This window comes from Panthera uncia, chromosome F2, assembly GCF_023721935.1.
Source record: "Panthera uncia isolate 11264 chromosome F2, Puncia_PCG_1.0, whole genome shotgun sequence".
NCBI lineage: Eukaryota > Metazoa > Chordata > Mammalia > Carnivora > Felidae > Panthera > Panthera uncia.
The window spans coordinates 59,062,361-59,088,789 of record NC_064812.1 but is presented as its reverse complement, the minus strand read 5'-3'; the positions used below and the strand labels follow the sequence as shown (position 1 = coordinate 59,088,789).

General features: G+C 38.3%; 1 protein-coding gene and 1 long non-coding RNA gene across 3 annotated transcripts in view; one reads left to right on the top strand and one right to left on the bottom strand.

Moving 5' to 3' along the window:
* The window catches only part of LOC125924612 (uncharacterized), a 54,641-nt gene extending 41,541 nt beyond the window's left edge, over positions 1 to 13,100 (top strand). The window contains exon 5 of the long non-coding RNA XR_007458484.1: positions 12,585 to 13,100. This is a non-coding gene — a long non-coding RNA (uncharacterized LOC125924612). The remainder of the gene's footprint in view (positions 1 to 12,584) is intronic.
* ELOC (elongin C) lies at positions 1,042 to 24,702 on the bottom strand. 2 transcript variants are annotated; one of them, XM_049633253.1, is made up of 4 exons: positions 24,617 to 24,702; positions 12,416 to 12,469; positions 7,919 to 8,062; positions 1,042 to 1,467 (listed from the first exon to the last, which is right to left on the bottom strand). In XM_049633253.1, exons 2-4 carry the CDS (start codon positions 12,417 to 12,419, stop codon positions 1,277 to 1,279), a joined length of 339 nt encoding a protein of 112 aa, XP_049489210.1. In that variant the 5' UTR covers positions 12,420 to 12,469; positions 24,617 to 24,702; the 3' UTR covers positions 1,042 to 1,276. The 2 variants fall into 2 exon arrangements, with proteins under 2 accessions (XP_049489210.1, XP_049489209.1); XM_049633252.1 differs by lacking the exon at positions 24,617 to 24,702 and adding an exon at positions 24,441 to 24,546.
* Positions 24,703 to 26,429: the final 1,727 nt, after the last annotated feature.

The window sequence follows — 26,429 nt, the reverse complement described above, 5'->3', positions numbered from 1 at the left end:
TTGGTTATGTTTTTTGTAGGTTCCAGAAAAACTGGTCCATATTAAATCAGTCTTAAAGAACTAAGCTGAAGGCTTAAATATATATCTCCTATAATGATAGTTTTGTCTTACCACTAAGATAGAGATAATAATAAACCCACTCCAGTACTTCTTTTCTCATGCCTAAGCAGAGGTGCTCTGTCATAGTTTTTCTGTTTAGTATAAAAGCTGAATGACCTCTTTGTAAATCTGATTTCAGTAGAAGACCCACAGATTATGGGCATCATACTTATTGGGACATATTTTAATTAATAGAAGATAATTCATATACTATATCAAAGTACATGATAAGATTTGCACTGCATCTCTCCATGTTTTTAATCTTTTATAACATTTCAGCTTGTTGGAGGAAGACTAGAATAGTTCTGAAAAGTCTAGCTTTTAAGAGCCGATTAAAGTCCATAATGAGTCTTTTAAAACATATTTAAATAATCAGAAGTGCAGTCACAACAAGGGACTATGTAAGAATATTGCAAAGGAAGCTTTATAGTCAATGCAGGTACAGTACTTTGGATTGGCCAAAATGCACAATGCACATGTAATCAATCATGTAGTTTACTTGTTGACCATGTGGCTACCAGTTCAAAAAGTGATTGCTTCAAAAGCTGTGCCTAGTAATCTTCCAAAACTGCTTTTAAATAAAGTTCTTAAATTGCAGCAATAAACAAAAAGACAAGATACACTTAAACAATACTGCAGTTTATCAAAAGACACATAAGAAATTTCAACTCTTATGTCTTTGATAGTTATAAAAATCAATGTTTTGGCTAAGTTATAAACATGTTTATAATGCAATTATTTGCATAACTCTAGTAATGCTAACAACGGCTACAAGATCAGGTTTTTGTTTTTTTTTTTTAAAAAAAAACACTAAAAACACAAAAATACGTAGCCCCATTATTTACCTGTAGAATGTGTTCATTTATGCTTAAATTTCAGTTTTACTATATCACCACTGCTCTAATTTTAAAAATCACATCCAAAGGATAAGGCAAAACCACCTACGAATTGGCATATTTGTTTATTTCTCAATTTGTGAAAATGTCCTCAATTTGTTGATGTAGCAAACAAATTTCAACTCTGATTGCTATGCAAAAGAACAGAAGATAATCTGCTTTGCAATGAACTTTAAAGTTCAACTGCACACAGGCAACATGCTATATATGAAAAAATTACTAACTGAACTACAGGTATTAAATACTGAAAAAAGTTAACAGTTTATTATAATTTATTTTATTTAACAATCTAGGAAGTTCGCAGCCATCAGCAGTTCCAGTGCAATTTCAGGTGCAATTGGGAATTCAGGAATCTCCGTGGAGCTGTTAGTGTAGCGAACCTTGTAGGTAAAATACATGCATACTTTTGATAGCACATGTGAAGGGATCTCTCTAAAATTGACTTCATTAGTTTCGTTCTCAGCAAACTGACCTGTAAAAGAAAAGAAGTATGTTTGTTATGGGCTGAACTGTGTTCCTCCACAATTCCCATGTTGGGAAGTTCTAACCCTCAGTACTTCTGTGACTATATTTGGAGATAGGATCCTTTTTTCCTCTTTTTTTATTTTTTCTGTGCAGGAAGTATTTTTAAAGAGATAATTAAGGCCAAACAGGATTATCAGGGTGGGCCCTAATCTAATGACTGGTATTGTTATAAGAACAGGAAGTTATAGATCAAAGATGCACACAGAGGGAAGATAATGTGAAGACACAGAGAAGACAGCCATCTACAAGGCAAAGAGAGAGGCCTCAGAAGAAACTAACTCTACCAATACCTTGATCTCAAATTGCTAACCTTCAGAATTATGAGAAAATAAATTTCTATTGTTTAAATAACACAGTCAATGGTACTTTGTTACAGGAGCCCTAGCAAACTAATACAACGTGAGAAGAATAAACCCAACTAGCATCACATGAAATAATTTATTCTGATTTGAGTATAAATATAAAAAAGAAATCTTTATTAAGATAGTATTTGAGATTCATCAAGACTAATTTTGAAATTCTAATTTTCTTCCAAGGACTTTGGAAATTTTAGCTTCTCCTAAGAATCATGGTGGCATGATTAAGTAAAGGCGAATAGTATATAAAAAAAGACAATCTTGGGGCGCCTGGGTGGCTCAGTCGGTTAAGCATCCAACTTTGGCTCAGGTCATGATCTCGCGGTTTGTGAGTTCGAGCCCTCTGTCGGGCTCTGTGCTGACAGCTCAGAGCTTGGAGCCTGCTTCAGACTGTGTCTCCCTCTCTCTCTCTGCCCCTCCCCCGCTCATGCTCTGTCTCTCTCTCTGTCAAAAATAAGTAAACATTAAAAAAAAAATTAAAAAAAAAAGAGACAATCTTTTCGAAGATTCAGTTTAGGGAATCAAGTCTTTATGTATCATCAGGAGCCCTGTGCCATAGTGAATTGCCATATAAAAATAAATAATAAATGTTTGTTTCCCCCTTTAGTTTTTAAAAGTGTGATTATGTTCATGAGATCTCCTCATAAGTTATTTTTCTTTGTTTTAGTAACACTTTATGAACTGTTTTTAATGATCTCTCAAAATTTCTTTAGCTATATAAAGGTTATAGCATTTAGCATTTACTATAGGGATAGAATAGTTTCTTAGCAGTCTAGCACGAGTACTGAATATAAAAAGTAGAAAAATGTACTTTCTGAGAATGTAGTAGTATTTTAAAAGTTTTCTAATAATTGTTGCTTAGGGGTGGGGTGGGAAGAAAAGAGCAGGATTGAATGAGTAACTCACAGCAATGAGGTCAATTTTGGTTTGTCAATGACTAAAATTCTCTTTCTTGAATATACGTACGAAATACTACCAATAGACACTTATTAAGCCTTTGATACTAGACAAACATTAGGGTTTTTTTTTTTTTTTGAGGTGAAATTCGTATAACATGAAATTAACCACTTTAGAGCATACGATTCAGTGTACATACACAATGTTGTGCAACCACCACTGCTATCTAGTTCCAAAACATTTTCAGTATCCCAAAATAAAATCCTAAACCCTTTAAGCAGTTATTCCCCATTTTCCCAACCCTCAGCCTCTGGCAAAAACCAATCTTTCTGTCTCTATGGACTTATCTATTTTGGATATAAATGGAATCCTACAACATGCGACCTTTTGTATCTGACTCCTTTCACTTAGCATATTCTGAAGGTGCAAGTATCAGTACCTCATTCTTTTTTATGCAAACATTAGTTCGGGGCTGCAGATATATTAAAGGAGACCACACTTACAAAAAACAAACATCCTTTAATCTTAATTTTTAGTTAAAATTTGTTGGCACCCATGATTTTATTTTTCTAAAGTAAATCCTAGCTCTATCCAGTAGAAAAGTCTAAACTTAATTCATCCCACGAGCAAGGAGTACTGCTAACAACCAGATTGGGGTCCTTAAACCCCTTTTTCCATTAGGAGAAAATGGCTCTTTGGAAAAATGGCTCTTTTCCAGACTGGAGAATTATATACCAAATGAGCCTAGGAAATCTTGTCATTATAGAAAGTAGTACAGCTATCCCAAATTACCAGAGCCAGGTCAAAAGGACACAGAAGCCAACCTGATGTGGCTCCTTCTGAATAAAAATGGAGCAAATGGGGGCAATTTCAGCATCAGTGAGGACTACACTAGATTAAAAAAACCTTAAATAATAAAAAGTCACAAGAAAATGAAACACAAAAAAACAAAAAAACCCCAAACACTCTTTGCTACTGGAGGATGCTGAAGAATAATTTCATTACTCAAAAATTATATGTAAACATAAAAAAATCAAGCACTTATTTTTGCTATACAGAGTATATTTCAGGGTAACCAAATATTTCTTCATAGGAGAATTCTAATAAATGCACAAGAAATGATAAGAATTAGAAAGTCACTGTTTTGTAATTCCAAATGAAGTAAATCTCAGCAGTAATCACAATGAATGCTAAAAGCATCATATGAAAATCTAACTGCAGAACTGTTCAGAGATGAATCAGCTTACTAGCCCTGTAACCTACTAAGCTATCCTGACATTGCTAAAATATTGATACAACAGAAATACAGTAGTACTGCCTATAAAGTATTCTTGCCTAGAAAAATGAGCTGGATTCTAATCAAGCCTCTAGAGTTCTAATTTATAAGCTTACAAAATGAAACATTAAGTCTAATCCAGATGTGAACATTTTACAAATAACTTGGTTCTCCAAAAAGTTCATGGTCTGCAAAAAAAGGGAGAGTGCAGCGGGGACTATCACAGATTTTGCAAGTGAAATGACACTGGCAGGATATATTTGCTTGAAATACTCTTTAAAAAAGTGAGGATGATAGGGGTGCCTGGGTGGCTCAGTGAGTTTAGCGTCCGGCCTTTGATTTCAGCTCAGGTCATGATTTCAGAGTTCAGGAGTTCGAGCCCTACGTCGGGCTCTGCACGGGCAGGGTAGAGCCAGCTTGGGATTCTGTCTCTCTGCCCTTCCCTAGCTCGCGCTCTCAAAATAAATAAACGTTTAAAAAAAAAAAAAGTGAGGAAAATAGATGAAATGAAATTGGCAAAATATTGATAAAATTGAAGCTGGAGATGAGTACATGCAAGTGTATTATACTAATCTCTCTGTATGTTTTACAGTAGGGATGCCTGGGTGGCTCAGTTGGTTAAACATCTGACTCTTGGTTTTGGCTCAGGTCACAATCTCACGGCTTGTGAGTTCAAGCCCCACATTGGCTCTGCACTGACAGTGCAATGCCTGCTTGGGATTCTCTATCCCTCTCTGTTTGCGTCCTCTGTCTCTCTCTCGCTTAAAAAAAAAAAAAAAAAAAAGTTAAATAAATAAAAATTTCACAGTAAAAAATATGGAAAAGGAATTACAAGTGACCTTAAATAGAAACAATCAAGAAAACTGAGGGGCGCCTGGGTGGCTTGGTCAGTTAAGCATCCGACTTCGGCTCAGGTCATGATCTCACGGTCCGTGAGTTCGAGCCCCGCATCGGGCTCTGTGCTGACAGCTCGGAGCCTGTTTCAGATTCTGTGTCTCCCTCTCTCTCTGCCCCTCCCCTGTTCATGCTCTGTCTCTCTCTGTCTCAAAAATAAATAAATGTTAAAAAACAAATTAAAAAAAAAAAACTAAAAGGCAACCTATGGAATGGGAGAAGATATTTGCAAATGACATATCTGATAGTATCCACAATATATAAAGAACTTATAAAACTCAACACTCAAAAACTGAATAATGTAATTAAAAATGGGCAGAAGACATGAATAACATTTTCCCAAAGAAGACATAGAGATGGCCAACAGACACATGAAAAGATGCTCAACATCACTCATCATCAGGGAAATGCAAATCAAAACTACAATGAGGTATCACCTCACACCTGTCAGAATAGCCCAAGTCAACAACACCAGAAACAGGTAGCTGGCAAGGATGGACAAAGGGGAACCCTCGTGCACTGTTGGTACAAATGCAAACTGGCGAAGCCACTCTGGAAAACGGTATGGAGTTCCCCAAAAACGTAAAAATAGAACTACCCTATGATCCAGCAATTGCACTGCTAAGTTTTTACCCAAAGAATACAAAAATACTAACTCAAAGGGATACATGCACCCCAATATTTTTTTTTTTAATTTTTTTTTTTCAACATTTTTTTTTATTTATTTTTGGGACAGAGAGAGACAGAGCATGAATGGGGGAGGGGCAGAGAGAGAGGGAGACACAGAATCGGAAACAGGCTCCAGGCTCCGAGCCATCAGCCCAGAGCCTGACGCGGGGCTCGAACTCACGGACCGCGAGATCGTGACCTGGCTGAAGTCGGACGCTTAACCGACTGCGCCACCCAGGCGCCCCTGCACCCCAATATTTACAGCTGCATAATCTACAACAGCCGAATTATGGAAACAGCTCAAGTGTCCGTCAAATGATGAATGGATAAAGGAGATGTGGTGTGTGTACGTACACACACACACACACACACTGGAATATTACCAATGAATGAAAGAAGAAAGAAATGAATGAAATCTTGCCATTTGCAACAACTTGGATGGAGCTAGAGTAATACGTTATATGAATTAAGTCTGAGAAAGACAAATACTGTATGATTTCACTCATGTGGAATTTAGGAAACAAAACAAATGAGCAAAGGGGAAAAAAAAGAGAAAGAGGCAAACCAAGAAACAGACTCTTAACTATAGAGAACAAAATGATGGTTACAAGAAGGGAGGTGAGTGGGGGGATTGGTTAAATAGGTGATAGGGATTAAGAAGTGCACTTGTGATGAGCACTGGGTATTGTAGGAAAGTGGTGAATCACTATATTGTTCATCTGAAACTAATATTACACTGTGTATTAACTAGAATTTAAAGCAAATCTAAGAAGACCCAAAACAAGTGACCTCAAATAGCCAAAATAATCTTGAAAAAATAAAACACTTCCTCATTTCATAACTTACTACAAAGCTATAGTAATCAAAATACTGTGTATTAGCATAAGGACAGATCAATGCAATGCCACCCCCGCCCCCCGCCCCGGTTCAGCGGGTAGAGCATGTGACTCTTGATCTCAGGGTTGTGAGTTCAAGCCCCACGTTGGGTGTAGAGATTACTTTAAAAAAAAAAAAAAAAAAAGATCAATGGGGGAGAGTTGAAAGCCCATACATAAACCCATGTGGCTATGGTCAACTGATTTTCAACAAGGGTGCCAAGACCATTAAATGAGGGAAAGAACAGTCTCTTCAACAAATGGTACTAGGATGCCCATATAAGAAAGAATGAAATTGGATCATTACCTCACATCATATACAAAAATTAAGTGAAAATCAAAGACCTAACTGTAAGAGGTAAAATCAGAACTGTTATGGGGCACCTGCGTGGCTCAGTCGGTTAAGTGTCCAACTTTGGTTCCAGTCATGATCTTGTGGTTCACAAGCTCGAGCCCCATGTTGGGCTCTGTGCCAACAGCTTGGAACCTGGAGCCTGCTTCAGATTCTGTGTCTCCCTTTCTCTCTGCCCCACTCCTCTCCCTGCTCGTGCTCTGTCTCTCTCTCTCTCTCTCTCTCTCAAAAAAAAAATAAACATTAAAAAAAAATCACAACTGTTGTAAGAAAATATTTGTGTATCGTAGCTGATACGGGTCTACTGTCCACAGAATTTATAAAAAAAAACGCTTACAACTCACTAACAAAAAGACACACAACTGAATTGAAAAATGTGCAACAGATTTGAATAGACATTTCTCCAAAGACGATATACAACTGTATAGCAAACACAAGAAGAGATGTTCAACACCATTAGTCCCTACGGAAGAGTTAATCCAAACTATAATGAGAAACCACTTGATACCCATTAGAATGGCTAGAATCAAAAAAAAAGGGAAAATAAGTGTCAGTGAAAATGTGGAGAAACTTGAATATTCATACAATGATGGTAGGAATATAACATGGTGCAGCCACTGTATAAAGTTTGGTGTTTCCTCCAAAAGCTGAACACAGAATTATTGTGTGCTCCAGAAATTCAAATCCTCAAGAAAAATTTTAAGGTAAAAAAGAAAAAAAAAAAAAAAAACCAAAAACCTCTCAAGGGAAAAAAAAAAGAAAATGGTAAGAATAGATGTTTGGGAAGTGGTAAATTTCTAAACATAAACTTTATACGTAGTTAGGAGCACACATCACCATCAGAGTCCTACTGTGGTGAAGAAATTAAACATGGAAACTAATGTAGGGAAATGATCCTATTAGGGTAAATAACTGAAAACAGGAAATGGCAGGAACCAATTTTTCCAATGCAACACAATCATGAAATAATGTTAGAAAAGTTACTGTCTCTTTCCTTTAATGTTATGAATCGCTTAATTCAAGTTAAGAACTTACTGAAAGTAAAGATTTATTAACAGAAAATAAAGAAATGTACCTACCTGGGCCACTCAACATGGCTTTTATTGTTCCGGATGTTAGTGCGTGTTCTCTTTTTACAATAAATTCATGACCATCCGAAGATATCAATTTGACATACATGGCATCGGGGCCTTCACAGCCGCCGTAGGTTTTCTCTTCTCCATCTAAAGTAAGTAGTAAAATGATTTTTGAATCACAAAATTAAAATAAACAGGTTTACCAAGGTTAATTTTTGAATAACTCAGACCCAAAACATTTCTGGATGGTAAGATCTACCAAGATTTTAGGTTTTTTTAATTCCTTGTTTTATCATTCTCTAAACATTTTCCAATGTCAGAATAAACTACATTTAAGAATATTATTTTAGATGAAAATTTACTAGTATTTTTCAAAGAAGTATTAACAATTTTTTTGTGAACACAGTAACACATTCAAATTTAAAGGCTCAAATAAAATAAGCAAACAGTAAAACTTTAAATCACCTGAAATACTCATCTTAAAAACATGACACATTGTGTGTTTATGAATGAATGTTTATATGTCATGTGAATTCAACTTCCCTGATAAGCTCCTAATTCTAAAAGTTAGGGCTTCCTTTTACTCAGCATCTTGCTCTTGGTCCGTCTTAATAATCCAAACATTTTACTGCTGAGTTTAAATTATTGCACGATTGAAGTAATGAATATAGACAAATACCAGTCTTTGAAAATTCCAAGTGGAGGTGAGGACACAGAGCACGTAGATGTTACTCCACTGCCAGCTATCCTCATTGCCACCACAGCTTCTGCCACAGTAGCTAGCTCAATATAACTTTTCTGGGAGTATGCATTTTTGTATATCCCCATAAGATCTTTCTAACATCTAGAATTCTCACAGTATTGTACTGACAGAATTATTTTTATGGTTACCAATATCTGAAAGAAAATATCTTAAGGCTTATTCTAAAAACTAACGAAGCCCAAGAAAAAGAGTACAGAGGATAAAACTGGAGTATTCAAGCTATAAACATCCATTTATTTATTCATTAGTAGTTAATTTAAAAATCCTTCCAATTAGGATTAATAAATAAAAAAATCATTAATGTTCGTCTGCTGTCCAAAATGTTTAATCTGAATCTAATCAGGAGTAAACAACCCAGACAAATCTAAATTTTAAATGGTCATCAAAGACCTCACTCCTCACACCCCCAAAAGGAGGGAACTGTTTAGATGAGATTAAAGAGACAAATTAATGCAATACGTGATCCCTGACTGGATATAAAACACAGGCATACCTCAGAGATAACTGTGGGTTCAGTTCTACACCACCACGAAAAAGCAACGCAAAAGTGAGTCAAATCAATTTTCTGGTTTCCCGGTGAATATAAAAGTTTGTTTACAGTATACCATCGTATGCAATAGCATTATATGTAAAAAAAAAATGTATATATCTTAATTAAAAATACTTTATTGCTAAAAAAAATGCTAACCATTGTCTGAGCTTTCAGTGAGTAGTAATCTTTTTGCTGGTGGAGGTTCATGCCTTGATGTTGATGGTCACTGACTGAGCAGGGTGGTGGATGCTGAAGGCTGGGGTGGCTGTGGCAATTATATAAAATCAGACAATGAAATTTGCAGCATTGATCAACTCTTCCTTTCAGGAACGATTTCTCTGTAGTACGTGATGCTATTTGACAGCATCTGACCCCAGGAGAACTTCTCTCAAAATTGGAATCAATCTTCTCAAAGCCTGCCACTGCTTTATCAACTGAGTTTATGTAATACTCTAAATTCTTTCTTGTCATTTCAACAACTGTCACAGTATCTTTACCAGGAGTAGATTCCATCTCAAGAAACTACTTTCTTTGCTCATCCATAAGATGCAACTCCTCATCTGTTAAAGTTTTATCTTGAAATTGTAGCAATTCAGTCACATCCTCAGGCTCCACTTCTAATTCAAGTTCTTGTTATTTCTACCGAACATCTGCAGTTACTTCCGCCACTGAAGTCTTGTACCCTTCAAAGTCATCCATTAGGGTTGGAATCCACTTTTTATACACTCCTGTTAGTGTTTGTATTTTGACCTCTTTCCATGAATCACACGTGCTCTGAATGGCATCTAGAATGGTGAACCTTTTCCAGAAGGTTTTCAGTTAACTTTGCCCAGATGCATCACAAGAATCACTATCTATGGCAGCTATGTATTTAAGTAACAAGACTTGAAAGTCAAAGTTACTCCTTGATCCATGGGCTGCAGAATGGATGCTATGTTTGCTGGCATGAAAACAACATTAATCTTGTTGCACGTCTCCATAAGAACTCTTGGGTGATCAAGTACGTTGTCAGTCAGTAAGTAGTAGTATTTTGAAAGGAATCTTTTTTCCCTGAACAGGAGGTCTGAAGAGTAGGCTTAAAATATTCAGTAAGCCATGTTGTAAACAGATGTGCTGTCATCCAGGCTTTGTTGTTCCATTTGTAGAGCACAGGCAGAGTAGATTCAGCATGATTCTCAAGGGCTCTAGGATTTTCAGAATGATCAGTGAACACTGACTTCAACTTAAAAGTCACCAGCAGCATTAGCCCCTGACAAGAGAGTCAGCTTGTCCTTTGAAGCCAGGCATTGACTTCTCTCTACAACAGTCCTAGATGGCATCTTCTTCCAATACAAAGTGTTACATCTCCACTGAAAATCTGTTGTTTAGTGTAGCCACCCTCATTAATTACCTTCGTTGGATCTTCTGGATAACATGCTGCAGCTTCTACATCAGCACTTGCTGCTTCACCTTTACAGTTTTATGTTATAGAGACAGCTTTCCTTAAAACTCATGAGCCAGCTTCTGCTAGCTTCAGACTTTTCTTTTATAGCTTCCTCCCCTCTCTCAGCCTTCACAGAATTGAAGAGTCAGGGCCTTGCTCTGGATTAGGCCTTGCCTTAAGGGACTGTTGTGGGTGGTCTGATCTTCTATCCAGACCACTCAAACTTTCTCCATCAACAATAAGGATGTTTCGCTTTATTATTTGTGTGTTCACCGGAGTAGCACTTTCAATTTCCTTCAAGAACTTTTCTTTTGCATTTGCAACTTGGCTAACTGTTGCAAGAGGCCTAGCTTTCAGCCTGTCTCAGCTTTCGACATGCTTTCCTCACTAAGCTTAATCATCTCTTGCTTTTGACTGAAAGTGAGAGATGTGCAAGTCTTCCTTTCACTTGAACACTCAGAAGTCATTGTAGGGTTAATAACTGGCCTAATTTCAATATTTTGTGTCTCAGGGAATAGGGAGGTCTGAGGAGAGAGAGAGAGATGAGGGAATAGCTAGTCGGTGCAGCAGTCAGAACACACACAACATGTATCGATTAAGTTCCCTGTCTTATGTGAGCATGGTTCATAGTATCTCAAAACAATTACAACAGTAGCATCAAAGATCACTGATCACAGATCACCGTAACAAATACAATAATAATAACGAAAAAGTGAAATATTGTGAGATTACCAAAATGTGACAGAGACATGAAATGGGCAACTGCTGTTGGAAAAATGGCACCAATAGACTTGCTCCACACAGGGCTGCTATAAACTCAGTTTGTAAAAACAAAAACAAAACCAAAAAACAAAAAACAAAACCAAAAAACTGCAGTATCTGTGAAGTGCAATAAAGTGAAGCACAATAAAATGAGCTATGTCTATAATGTACCTGCTGCAAAGAACACTACTGAAATAACTGAGAAAATTCTGAATATGCAATGAATTAGGAGATGCCTACTCAAGTATTTGGTGTGAAGTGATACTGCACAACTAAATAAATGGTACAGAAAAAAGCAAGCATGTGTATGTGGATATATAAATACATACATACACATACACACACACACACAGAGAAAGCAAATGTGTCCAAACATTAACAATCACTGAAGGCTATGTAGTGTATGACTCACAATTTTTCATAATAAAAAGCAGGGACATTCATAAAGATGCAAGTAACTTTTAAATTATAGACTACTCAAGCATACAGATATTTAGCAGGTGTTATCAATCCCTTAGAACAAAAATAAAAACTATTAATTATTTAAATTTGTAATTCTTGTGTTTTTTTTGCAAGGTAAAGCATTTTATATGCTTGTTGGGAAAGTTTCTAATTTCTTAAGGTGCTATTTCTTACTAGCGATCACAAATATATTTGGCACAAAAACATTACTTATCTGCCTTTCAAAAATATGTACAGGCATACCTTGTTTTTAGCAGGTATTATGTTGTGTTTTGTTTTTTATACATAATGTTATTGCACACTTAACAGACCACAGTATAGTATAAACATAACTTTTACAAGCACTGGGAAACCAAAGATCTCATTTGACTAGCTTCATTGCTGTGGTCTGGAACCAAACCCACAATATCTCTGAGGTTTGCCTGCAGTAAGCAGATGCTGTAGATTTAAACAACTAATTTCAGTCTATTCTGATTGCATTCACCAATGTCAAAGGCCTATCTTTGAGAAGACCAGCTTCTACTAGTTGCAATAAAAAATGACTTTTATGTAACTTACCCATTATGTTCTTATGAAATTCTACTTTACTTCCACAGGAACTTTAGTAGTTTCCTGAAAATATAACAATGCTATTTTAAGATTAATGCTGGAATAACATGTTTTCACCCATTACTATTTAATATATCCTTGGTATTACAAGTTTAAAAACTCTCTCTCTGCTATGCAGGAGTTTCCCAGCCACCATAAACGGAACAGTATCAAGTTTCTGAACATGGGAGGAAAAGATGATCACCTTCAGAATAGTGGTCTGTATAAATACAGATTTGTTTTTTTCCTTCCCTTTAAGGTAGCTATTCTGACAACAGTTTAAAAATACAGATGTTGTTCCTTAGGAGTTGAATTGAACTTGAAGGAGATCGTTGACCTTAATCATCTTTGTATACTTGTATCTACTAGATACTAGCAGACACTAAAGCACGTATTTGCTAAACCAATGATAACATGATAAATCCAAGGACATGAAGTAGCCTTCAGAAAAATGAAAAAGATAAAGCTTGCCCTCCTCTTATGTAATTGTGCACATTTATAATACATTTCACTGTGGCATCTTTTCTGCAGTCTATGGAAGTTCTAAAGTTTAACAGTGAAGTTGTAGAAAATCTTTAATATCCTGACAAATCCTAAATTTTACAAAGATGAATGCTAAAGGAAAAGGGTTCATGCTTTGAGTAACTTTTTATTTTTATATCATTTCTTCAAGATTTCATTTATACCAGTATTTTTATGTTATTAATGGGAAAACATCCTGTTCTCTAAGAAATTCCTGACCAGTATTTTATCTAGCCTTAAGGGAAGGGCCAAGAAAATGAACCATAACATTTTATAGCAGGAAAGAAACTTGGAGATAACCTATGTAATTCCTCATTTTAAAAAATAGTAACATCACTGATGTAATAAGGGAGTTGAATGATTTGTTCCAGTAATGACAGAGTAAGAGTAGGAATCAAATCTATTTGTTAGTCTAGAATGCTAAGCATGGATATGTAAGTACCATTTCTAATACGAGATAAGGGCAACAGGGGCAATGTCATATTATTACCAACAAGTTGAGGGCCTGATAAGTGGTAAACATTGCACTACATGCTTTACATACATTATTTTAAAACAACACTTCCACAAGGGTATTATTATTATCATTTTAGAGATGAAGAAACACTAAGAGGCTGCTACTTGCTTAAAGCTTCTACAGCTCAAGTGGCAGCAAGAGGATTTAAACCTAGGTAGGTCTGCTTTAAGGCCTGCACTCCTTTCCATTATTCCATGCTGCTATGGTAAAAAATTCTGGCTCCCATTAAAACTTGTTTTCCACTGCTGCTAGGTAAGAGCTGCTGATAGAAATCCTTAGATACTTATCGAAAGTGTAAGCACTAAAAGCAGTACTCTGCCACTTTATGATAATAATAGCAGATAAAAATTCATTGGTCATTATTGCTGTATTCTGTTCATACTGCTTTGTAATCGTTCTAAGAAAACAAAAAAGGAAAAAAATGATAGAAAAGCTAGAGCAAGAACTTCAAGTGCCAACTTTCTATCTGGAAAATCTCCAGAGCCAAACATCTAGGATGTTTACTTAACTAGCAGTAGCTATGCAACCATGCAGTCACATTTTAGAAGCCCTTTGTGTAGCAACAGCTTCTTAGACTTCTTAATATAGTAAATCAATTTCACCATTTATTCAAGGGTTAAAGATGGGTGGGTGGGGGAAGAGAAACTCCCCATCACTAACAACAACAACAAAAAAATCCACAGTATATTAACACTAAGAGTTGAGTAAATCCTAATTCTTAGGTAGAAGTTAAAAATATTTAAAGTGTGATTAAATTGGGATGTAACCTACAAATTACCTACATAAGTCTAAGTTTGGGTTTACAACATTCTCAGGGTAAACACTTGAGTGTCTATTCCATAACTGAGCTGAGTTCTGGAAATAAGAATTAGGTAGGTAAACACACGTGGTTGAGCAGTAGGTTGAAAATATTTCTAGGCAAAAGACACAGTATGAACAAAAAGTCCTCAGATATATTGTGCTTTTAGTGTTATATATAAACATTATTCTTTTATAGTTTTTATTTTTGGGGAACCAACAGAAATTCTAGATGAGCCTAGCACCCACAAAGCAATCAGTTTTGAATCTAGTATTACTGAACATTGAAAAGACCTTTGAACAGCTAGCCCATCCTTCAATTTTGAAATGTTACTGCAATCATTTACTATTAAAGGAATTTCTAGACTATATTCTATCTCACTAACCTGTTTATACCTAAGATATCTACTGTTTTCATTACAGTCAGTGTGATAAACATGTTCTAAGTGGCCAGGCAAGTCCCATTTTATCAATACACATTTCTTTTTAGGTGGACTTTTAGATACTTTATAGTTTTTATTATGAATTCTGTCTGTTTTCCTATTATACTTTCTGAAAGGTTATTGCTGGTGTTTTAAAGAAAAGCTTTTAAATCCATTAAAAGTTGATTTGTATCCCATCACCTATGCAGAACTCTCTTATTAGTACTAATAGTTTTTTAACTGATTGACTTAGGTTATTAAGTAGATGACAGCAACAGCTACAAATCTATTTTTTGTATGTCTCTTTACATTCAGTATTTACTTGGAAAAAGTAATAAGGTTAGACATCTAACTGATACCATTCATAAAAAATATGCTACAGATTAAAGAAACAAATATAATAAAACTCACTGAACTCTGGAAAAATAACAGAAGAAAAAAATAAAAATAGCTCACAGACCTGTACAAAAAAAATGTTTGATCCCAACAGTAATCACCAAACACCCAAACTAAAACACTAAAATGTGCTAAGAATCAAGTGGTGCAGAAGAGGAAGAGGATAATACTAAATATATAGCACAACAGTTTTTGGAAGGCAGCAGCATAATCATCAGGAGGCTAGCAATAATTCTCCTTCTTGGTATCTATTTTAGAGAAACACTAGCTTGTGCACAAAGGCAAGGAGAAGAATATTGACTATAATACATGCACAAATGAAACATTGAAAAAACCGCTGAAAAGTTCCCAATTAGGGAATGACCTAAATAAAAATAGTATATCTACAATTATTGATAGTTATTATGGGCAGTGAAAGGGAATAAATTAAATCTATGTATGTATGAAATACCACCAAGATTTTTTATTTAAAAAAAAATTTTTTTTTTTTTAACGTTTATTTATTTTTGAGACAGAGAGAGACAGAGCATGAACAGGGGAGGGGCAGAGAGAGAGGGAGACACAGAATGTCTTCTGTGGAGACACAGAAACGGACTCCAGGCTCTGAGCTGTCAGCACAGAGCCCGACGCGGGGCTCGAACTCGCGGGGCTCGAACTCACGGACCGTGAGATCATGACCTGAGCCGAAGTCGGATGCTCAACCGACTGAGCCACCCAGGCGCCCCAAGATTAATTTTTTAAAAAGCAGATTAGAATGATAGGTATAGTTTGGTGCCATTTATGTAAAACAAGTGGCTTCCTGCCTATTAATTATGTTTTCTGCAGAATAAAATGCACAAAAATACATGTTCAAAGTGTAAATAACTAGGAAACTGTAACTTTTTTAAAAGAAAACTATGGTTTAAATTTGTTTTTAAAGTTTATTTTGAGGAGTGCCTGGGTGGCTCAGTCAGTTAAGCGTCCCACTTTGGCTCAGGTCATGATCTCACAGATTGTGGGTCTGAGCTCCAGGTGGGGCTCTGTGCTGACAGCTTAGAGCCTGGAGCCTGCTTCCAGTTCTGTGTCTCCCTCTCTCTGTGCCCCTCCCCTGCTGGTGTGTGAGCAGGGAAGGGCAGAGAGGGAGAAAGAGAATCCCAAGCAGGGTGAGCCCTGTCAGTGCAGAGCCAGACCAGGGGGCTTGAAACATGAAGTGTGAGATCATGACCCGAGCCAAAATCAAGAGTCACCAACTGAGCTTAACCAACTGAGCCACCCAGGTGCCCTAAATTTGATTTTTTTTTTTTTTAACGTTTATTTATTTTTGAGACAGAGAGAGACAGAGCATGAACGGGGGAGGGTCACAGAGAGAGGGAGACACAGAATCTGAAACAGGCTCCAGGCTCTGAGCTGTCGACACAGAGCCCGATGCGGGGCTCGAACCCACGGACCGCGAGATCGTGACCTGAGCCGAAGTCGGACGCTTAACCGACCAAGCCACCCAGGCGCCCCCCTAAATTTGATTTTTTAAAAAGAAACAAATAAACGTATAGAACCAAACAGCTCATAAGGGAACAATGGTCAGCCTGATGATTAGTTCCTAACTATATGTAAAAATATGATTAATTTGGAAAACAAAGTAATACAAATTGACAGAAGTTAGAAGGCAATTCCAATTTGTAATAACACATCAAAATATCCTGCCCGAATGTGCTTATAGTGTCACTGGATGTATGTCTCTCAAGAGGAGTTAGAATTTCTCATTCTGGCCTATTTAACTTATAACAATGCTCCTATATCTAATTCTTGCATAGACTCTCCTAATACTTTTAGCAAATAGTACTACTCCTCTTCCATTTTTCCTCCATTGTGGAATTTATAGTTTTCTTTACTATTAGATGCAAATGCTTCAAAGTGTGTCTTTTTAGATACATTTTGTCTTGCTTACTAACTGTAAGTTTCCACAAGGCAAGATTCTCTCTTTATGACCCAGGTATCCAACACAATGGTAATTATGTAATGTTAACAGGGTGAAACTTCATACAATAGTGTATCTGGCCACAGACACAGATATTACTATTCTGAGCTTTCTGACAGAATAAGGTTATTCAAAGGTACAATTCTTTTGACCAAGATCGAATACTTTTATGTTTTCCCATGATGTTGGCATTGAATAAACTTACAGAACTTTTAACGTTTATTTATTTTTGGGACAGAGAGAGACAGAGCATGAACGGGGGAGGGGCAGAGAGAGAGGGAGACACAGAATCGGAAACAGGCTCCAGGCTCTGAGCCATCAGCCCAGAGCCTGACGCGGGGCTCGAACTCACAGACCGCGAGATCGTGACCTGGCTGAAGTCGGACGCCCAACCGACTGCGCCACCCAGGCGCCCCTTACAGAACTTTTAGACAAGCATCGTGAAAACTATTCTATTTAAGTTTATTGAAACATTTTGGGCTATACTGAGGGGAGGGGGTGACGAAGGAAGGAGATGGTATTCCATCTTTCACAATAAAATTTAGTCAATATGAATTCTTGGTTCTTTTTTTTTTTTTTTTAATTTTTTTTAACGTTTATTTATTTTTGAGAGAGAGAGAGACAGAGCATGAACGGTGAGGGTCAGAGAGAGGGGGACACAGAATCCGAAGCAGCTCCAGGCTCTGAGCCGTCAGCCCAGAGCCCGACGCGGGGCCCGAACTCACAGACCGTGAGATTGTGACCTGAGTCGAAGTCAGACGCCCAACCAACTGAACCACCCAGGCGCCCCAGAATTCTTGGTTCTTAAAATAATTTTTATTTTAAAGACTTCAAGGACATAGGTCACAGCCACATTTTATGAAATTATGATAATCAAAACGCCAGTCTCACAATTTTGCACTGACTACCACAAATTGTTAATTATAAATGCAAGTGTATGAAACATATATTTCTGTACACGATTTCTAGAATTTTATGTTTCCTGGAACGAATTCAGTTATCTGAAAATGTTGTGTTTGATAATGTCCTCAAATCTCCTGGGGTTAAAATGTGCTTCCAAACATCCCTGAGTTTACGAACAAGTTTTGTTCTCATGGCTGTCTACACACACTAACACTAGCTCAAAGAGGGTAGTTCTTTGCCTTTACTAAGGGAATCTATTAGGTCATTTAAAGTAAAAGCACTGACCTCAATTTTCAATCTATTTCTGATAGTTAACAATTAGTCACAGCCTAATTGTTGTCCTAAATGGTCAAGTTTTTACTATTAAAATAATAACTCACCTAATAATACTCAGTAATCAACTGCATTATAATATTCCATCAGCAGGGCTTCATTTCTAGAAACAAACCCTCACAAATGTCTGCCCTATGTTCTGCCTGTTGTGAACTATGGGCCTTTAGGAATCTAGATTAGAAGAGATCCTTCTGATATTTAAGAACTCTATTTTAGACTCACCCCAAATGACCAATCAGAAATATTACATAGGGTGATGCAGACCACAGCAATCATTAGTGATGTTAAGTGGACTTCAGATCACTGTGAATGATGGTTCTCAGTTACTTATGTTTTGGTAAGTTGTAGCTTACTAATTTACAAGTGGCAAACTGATAAACAAGTCTTTCCTAAATCCTCACACTTGATTTCTAAGTATTCATCCAAGAAATAACTTGCCCACAAAATAATCTTGTACAGAGCGCCTGGATGGCTCAGTCGGTTAAGCGTCTGACTTGGGGTCAGGTCATGATCTCGTGGTTTGTGAGTTTGCGCCCAGCACTGGGCTGACAGTGTAGAGCCTGATTAGGATCCTCTGTCCCCCTCCCTCTCTACCCCTCCCCTGCTCGTGTATGCACATGCGCTCTCTCAAAAATAAATAAACATTAAAAAAGAAAAAAGAAAAAAATGTTTTATGGAAGTGTCTAGAGCAGCTTTATTCAAAACAAATGAGAAACTATTCTGATGACACATAAGCCGTGATATATGTGTACAGAGGAATACCATTCGTAACAACAAGGGATGATCTACTGGTACACAAGACATAGGTGAATACTAAAAATATTATACTGAATGGAAAAACAAAAAAGTACATACTGCATTATTCCATTTATATGAAATTCTAGAACAGGCAAAATGAATTATGGTGATAGATCAGTGGTTGCTTCTGAAGGAACATGAGGCAACTTTCTGGAAAATTAAATGGTACACTATTTCAGGGTATGTCAATTAATCTCAATTAAAATAAGGTTAGAGTAAGATTTTTTTTTAAATATATTTATTTTTCTTAAATTTAGGTATCTTTCATTGTAAAGATATCAATCCAGAATGGTTTTGTCTCATTAACCTTTCAAAAGATACGGATGCTGATAATAAAACTAATCCAAATTCTCTAGATTTGCAGATGCTAATAGAGAAGGAGTAGGACTTTGGAAGTCCTAAAGAAGTAAATCTTGGACTATGAATCTCTTAAGTGAATGGCCACAAAAGGAAAGTAGGTTTTGATCTGGGTCTCAATGTAAGGAGGTATTTTTACCAAGCAGAACTGGAAGGAAATCCAAGCAAAGTAAACAGTATAAGCCAAATCAGGAGAGAGGTGGGAAAGGCCTTCATACAAAGTAGAAGTGTCACTGGAAGTCCACATCTAAATTTCTGCTCTCCAAATTTCTATCTTGAGACCCTGATAAATTAAAGTGATAATACTTGTTTATCTCCCAAACACAATGGGCTAAACTATGTCTAAAAGTCCCTTCCAGAGCCACTATTTCATGACTATACCCATCTGAAATTCTTCATCCCTCTACAAACGCCTGTAACTCCAATTTCCCATCTTTATTCAACAGAGTTGTTGCGGTCATACACCAGAGCACTTAAGGACTCCAGAGCGCTACGTGCTTCGACGGAGTCTGTCTTCCTCACTCTTGTAAACTACCTAAACTCCCTCTTAGACAATGATCTCCAAACTCCTTTGTTTTGGTTTAAAAAGGTTTGAGCAAATATTCCCACTATATACTCTCTAATTACAGATTCTACATATTATAAATTAATTTAAAAGAACCCTTAGAATAATGGGCCAAAAACAAATATAAAAAACAAATAGAAAACAAGTTCTGACCTTGCTTAATCCCACTGAATTCATCAGGATTGGCACCATGCACATCTCACAGTCTTTATACCTTAAGTCCCTGCCCTCCCCTCTGATGTATATGCCCACCCACATCCCAATCCCGGGCAAACCCAATTCTCTGCCTAGCTCAAGCCTCAACCAAGAGATGGATGTGGCTGGAAAAAAGACAACCATTTTGACCTCAACTTTAAATTTGTGACCACACACTTTAAATAGGCACCTGGCATTGTAGTGATCCTGGTAGTAAACTGGCTTTTCTACTCTGAAAAAAAATCCTAGCTTCTCCTAAACCTCCAACACCTTCTCCTTGCTGCCCTGACAAGTTTACTTATTTTATCAAGAAAACAGAAAGATATCACTTCAATTACCTTGTCTTTCTACCTTCATTCTACTTGCATGTATATACCATCTCTTCTGTCTACCCTCCTGTTTCAAAAGCTGAAAAACCATTCTTCCTGGGGCACCTGGGTGGCTCAGTTGGTTGAGCATCCGACTCTTGGTTCAGCGCAGGTCATGATCTCATGGTTCATGGGTTCAAGCCCCACATAGGGCTCTGTGTTGACAGGGTATAGCATGCTCAGGATTCTGTCTCCCTCTCTCTCTGCCCCTCCCCCACTGGCTCTCTATCTTGCTCTCAAAAATAAATAGGGGCACCTGGGTGGCTCAGTTGGTTAAGTGTCCCACTTTGGCTCAGGTCATGATCTCAGGGTCTGTGAGTTCAAGCCCTGTGTAGGGATCTGCGCTGACAGCTCAGAGCCTGGAGCCTGCTTGGATTCTGTCTTCCTCTCTGTCTCTGGCCCCTCCCTCACTTGTGTACATTCTCTCTCTGTCTCTCTCAAAAATAAACATTAAAAAAAAATCCTTCTTATCTAAGGCCAACCCTTCCATGTAAGCACACCTCTCCAAGGACTTTGTTCTATTAGTCCTACCAAATTCCTATTATTCCTATACACATCAAAATGCTGTAACATCATTACTACCATCCACATCTCCTTAACCTACTCTGATCAGACTTTTGGCCCACTAATCCACTCAAAGAGCTCATCACATTTCAATTACTTTACTTGTCTAGTTGTCATCTCTTAGCAGGGTTTTACAGTTGGCTACTACCTCCTTCCCGAAACAGTTTCTTCCCTCAATGTTAGAGATGCCACATCCTCCTGCCTTTTCTGCTTCTATCACTGTTTGCTCCTCTTCTGACCAGAGTACTCCCAGTCATCTGCCCTCTTCTCCATTAACACTCTCCACTTGATGTCCTCTGGTCCACAGGTTTAAATATTACCTATAAAATATGACTCTGCCCCCACGCAATAGTTGTACATATCCAACTTGCCTACTTGCACACATTCTGAGCTGTACAATAATTATCAAACTCCTGACTTATTCCTTTACAAAATTCCAAGTTTATTCCTCAGAAACCAGTGTACCCTCTTGTCTTCCTCATCTGAGTAAATGGCACTACTGGTCACACAGATGCTCAGCAAAACTGTTGACTCCTCAAATTTTGTTCTGTCCTAGGGTGAAGGCAAGACCCACCTGGCTCTGTCTTCAAATGATATTCCAAATCAGACCATTTCTACTAACTTCCACACCACATCTCTAGTTCAAGGTACCATATCTCAGTTGGACTACTACAAGCCTCCTTAGGAGCTGGTTTCCCCACTTTCCTCCAACTTGGTCTATTTGCCACCCAGTAACTAGTTATCGAAAGCCTAAGTCAGATGTCACTCCCCTGCACAAAATCCTCTAATGGCCTCTCATCACAAACAGAAAAAGGACTATAAAGTTGCATCTTATTTAATCTTTACTATTCTGATTTTCATCTTCCATCATTCTTGCCTCACTATGCTCCAGCTATACTGGCCTTCTCTGTATTGTAATAGGTCAAGTTCATTCCCCTCTTAAGGTCTTTGCATTTTGCAGTTACTGCTATCTTAAAAGCTCTTCCCTCAGATTTTCCTCATCATTTAGGTTGTCCAAGCAAAACTATCAACTCCTCAGAGAGGCAGATCTTCCTTGCTGACTCCCCTATCAAATTCGAAACCCTTACCCTGGTCACCTAGTTTACCCTAACTCTAATCTTGATATAATCTCTTCATATCTATCACCACTTGAAACTATATTTCCTTATACATATACTTATTGTATCTCTGCTTTCCCCAAGCTTCATCATAAGGGCAGGACTATAGCAGGCCTGGCGTATAGCAGATGCTTGATAAATATTTCTTTTTTTTTTTTTTTTTTGATAAATATTTCTTGAATGAAAGGTAATATTGTTTTCTTAATTTCAAGGCTTGAAATTTCAGGTATGACTAGATGGGCTTTTTCTGATCTTATTTAAATTTTTTTTTTAATGTTTATTTATTTTTGACAGAGAGAGAGAGAGAGACAGAGCACGAGCGGGGTAGGGGCAGAGAGAGAGGGAGACAAAATCGAAAGCAGGCTCCAGGCTCTGAGCTGTCAGCACAGAGCCTGATGCGGGGCTTGAACTCACAGACCTCAAGACTGGACGCTCAACCGACTGAGCCACCCAGGCGCCCCTTTCTGATCTTATTTAATAATGGAACAGTAAACTTTTTTTTTTTATTTTTTTTTGGAGAGAGAGACACATGCAAGAGTGGAGGTGGTACGGTACAGAGAGAGAGAATCTTAAGCAGGCTCCATCCCCAGCACAACACAGGGCTCGATTTCAGGACCCTGAGATCACCATCTGAGCCTAAATCAAGAGTCATATGCTTAACCAAATGAGCCACACAGGTGTCCCTGGAACAGTAAACGTTTACTACAAGTGAGCCAAAATGCATTTAGACAGATCAATGTAAATGCAAAGAGTTTCTAGATTATTTTATAGTACTGAAAAACCTATTTAAGGAAAAAATACCAAAGAAAGTACTTTATAAGGTACACTCAAATATTACTTTAAAACTTGAAAAAAAGAAAAACTTGATATATAGGGGTGTGTAGATGTGTCAGTTGGTTAGGTGTCTGACTTCAGCTAAGGTCGTGATCTCACAGATGGTGAGTCTGAGCCCCGCCTTGGGCTCTCCACTCTCAGTGCTGAGTCGGCTCCGGATCATCCGTCTCCCTCTCTATCTGCCTCTCCTCCACTCACCCTCTCAAAGATGAATAAACATAAAAAAGAAAAAAAAAAAAACAACTTGATATATAGGGTTGACTATAACCTCTGGCTACTAACTACTAATTACATTACACAATTACCATAATGTAATGAAACCGGCAGCTGAGTTGAAATAAACTTAAAAAAATATGTATATATATTTTGAAATCGTAGTTACTAAATACATTTCATACTTAAGGGAAAAAAGAATGACCATTTAAAAACTAATAATGAACCCCAAATCCTTACTTGGTAATTAGCAATAAATATCCACGGTGACAGGGATCATAGCTGTTTTCTTACCATTGTATCTCTAGAATGAATGAATCCACCTGTGATGTTTCAACATCATGAATTATAATGTAAGCAAGATCAGCAATTTATCATCTTAGTCTACCATACACTAAAGGAAACAACTATTTGGGGGGTCAAAAAGCAAATTTGGCAGTTTTCATATAAGGATTTTAAAACTCAAACTAAAGGATTTCGGTTGTTCCGTACACTGAAGGTGATGCAAAGTAGAAATGCTCGCACTAATGACATGAATTCCACAGCTACAGATTACTAAAGAGATTTTAGTTCCGTAAGAGACATTCAGCGGCCGCCGTACTAGATACGTTTCAGAAAAACTGAAGGTAGATGCACGACAGTTTCAAACTATCAAGTCGGGTAGAGATCGACCGACAAGTTGCCCAGAAGGTAAACTTGTCGGGGTCCTGCAGCTGGAAAGAGGGGGACGGTGACTGTGAAAGACTGTGAGAGTCACTCCTGTGACTGGGGACGGACTCCAAGAAAAGGACTTATCCGAGTGCACCCGGGGAAAGCAAAAAGGGAAAGCGACAGGGCTGCCATGCTCCTAACTCCACCCTCCCCGCGCTCAGCCCGGGGAAGGCCCAGACACGCTGGCGACCGCCCCTCCTTCTCCCTCTTCCAAACCCACCGAGAGGCGCCTAGAAAGGTCCCGCCGCCCTCTTCTCCCCTCCCCCAAACCAGGAGCTGAGGAGGCCCGGGGAGGTTAAGAGCTTCCGTTCCTTCCCCGCCCAAATGGGAAGGGGTGGGAAGTGGGACTGTGAGCGCGCCCAGTACAAGCCTTCCTCGTTCTCCATACGAATCTGGAGCTCCGTTCCCATCCCAGCCCAAGACTCACTCGTCAGCCCTGAAGCCACCGCAGCCACCGCGCCGGGTCCCCGCGCACCGCCACAGCCCCTACTCCAGGGCCACCCCCCCACCCCCAGCTGCCTGCCGCCGTGGGTTCCGGGGCAGTTGGAGGAATCACTTCCGCCGGGTCATGGACGCTTTCTACAACGCGCGGGAGATCGGTACCTGGTAAGGCAGGGACGCAGTCTATTGCCGGCTTCCGTGCACAGGAAGTGCGCACACCCTCCTCCCTACTCCTACAGTACCACTGACCGCGGTCATTTGCAAATCTCAACCAATCGGATTCTGAGTCTCTGATTCCCAGCATGCAACGCCGAGCCTGATCTGATTTCCGCAGGGACATCATTCTGAAAGAGATGCTCGGAGTTCCGTCGCAGCACTGCATCCTGGGATTTGTAGTTACTCTGGCAGGTACTCTCCTCGGCAGCACTACAGCCTGGGACTTGTAGTTTCTCACATTGGATGTTAAGATTTTTGGTAATTTTAGAGGTTGTCTCTGCCTCTGGTTTGGGGGTACTGGTGGGGGCTTGGAGATTACAGACAAAAAAATTGCAAAGTGGAAGTGCGGTTTCTATGTTAACAAGATCGTGGTCTTTAAAAAGCAGCATCTGTCTTTTGTGAAAAGTTGCTAGAGCATCTCAACTGTTCACGCAATCGGGTGGCCTCATTTCCTCCCTTTCAGACACCGATTACTGAAAACTAATCACGTCCCCACCCCCAGGGTTGGGGCTTTTCCCCCTCCCCACAAAACCCTCCCTGCATTCCCCTCCCAGCCCGGGGTTGTTCAGCTGTCCTGAATTCTGAGATCTTTCACAGAGATTCCAGGCGTCTGGCGCGGATACTGAATTCTGAGACCTTCTTTAACACTCCATGCTCTCTCTGCCCCAGCATCCTTCCTCTCTCGCTCTGTCAGTCGGCCTATCCTTTTTACTTGCTTTGCTGTGGTTAAATTCAGGCACCCTTCCAGAAAACAACTAAACAGCTAAATAAAGTTTGCACTTTGTTTACGGGCCGTGGCACGCAGGGAATATAGGGCCAAGACACTCACCATTACAAGTTGCTCAACTAGGCGCTTGTTGTGTTAACAATATACACGAAAGGAAAATAGATACAGGCGATCCAGTTTGTTGACCTAATTAATAACTTTCGGCTGAAACACATGTTTTATTGATTTGGCAGATAAAAGTTCTTGCTTTTTGCAAACAGATTGTTCTGTGTTACTTTTCAAAGACTTTGCAAAAATCATTTTTGGAAGTTTTTGGTTTTGATGGTAGCTCAGAATAGACTTTGGCAGGAAGGAGGGGCAATGGGGTGAGGAGCGGAGGCTGTGAGCCCATTTTCAATCAGACTTTTCCTCCTTTACTTCAGAAGTGTTTTCTCCCCTTCTGTCTTCCTCTTTTTCTCATTGCATTATCACCCTCTAAAGAATCATTATATTCGTTGCTTAGAGAATGATAAAATTTTCCAGATGAGGATACTGAGGCTAGCTAATGCCAGATTTAGGGCTAGAACCTAGTCCAGGATAAGTTTTTATTTACATAGTCAATATAAAAGCTTACTGTGCTTATTATATTGCTTATTATGAAAAAATATAGATTGCAGATAAGTTTTTTTCCATGCATTTTTACATAATCATACTGTGTATATGTGGTTCTATATTTTGTTAACTTTCCAACTGAACTTCTCTGTAGCCAAAGTTTCAACAAACATCATTTTTAGCATCTGTATAGAAACACATTGACTAAATGTGATTTTGATAATCTGTTGACAAATTATTTTCCAGAAAGATTCTTCTGTTTATGTTTTAAGCCAGTAATGTATAAAGAAATGTTTTGGGTTCTTATCAGTGTATTAGGTTTACCAATTTTTTTTCTTTTTTCCATCATGCCATTCTGCCCTTAAATTCACCTTAAAGGAAGAAAAGAGAGCTGGTGGATGGGGAGGAAAGACAGCTAAAAACAGACAAAAAGGACATACA

Coding starts and splice junctions, on each gene's coding strand:
- ELOC (XM_049633253.1), bottom strand. Junction 1,468..7,918: donor AGCCATGTTGAGTGGCCCAG/GTAGGTACATTT, acceptor TTTCTTTTACAG/GTCAGTTTGCTGAGAACGAA.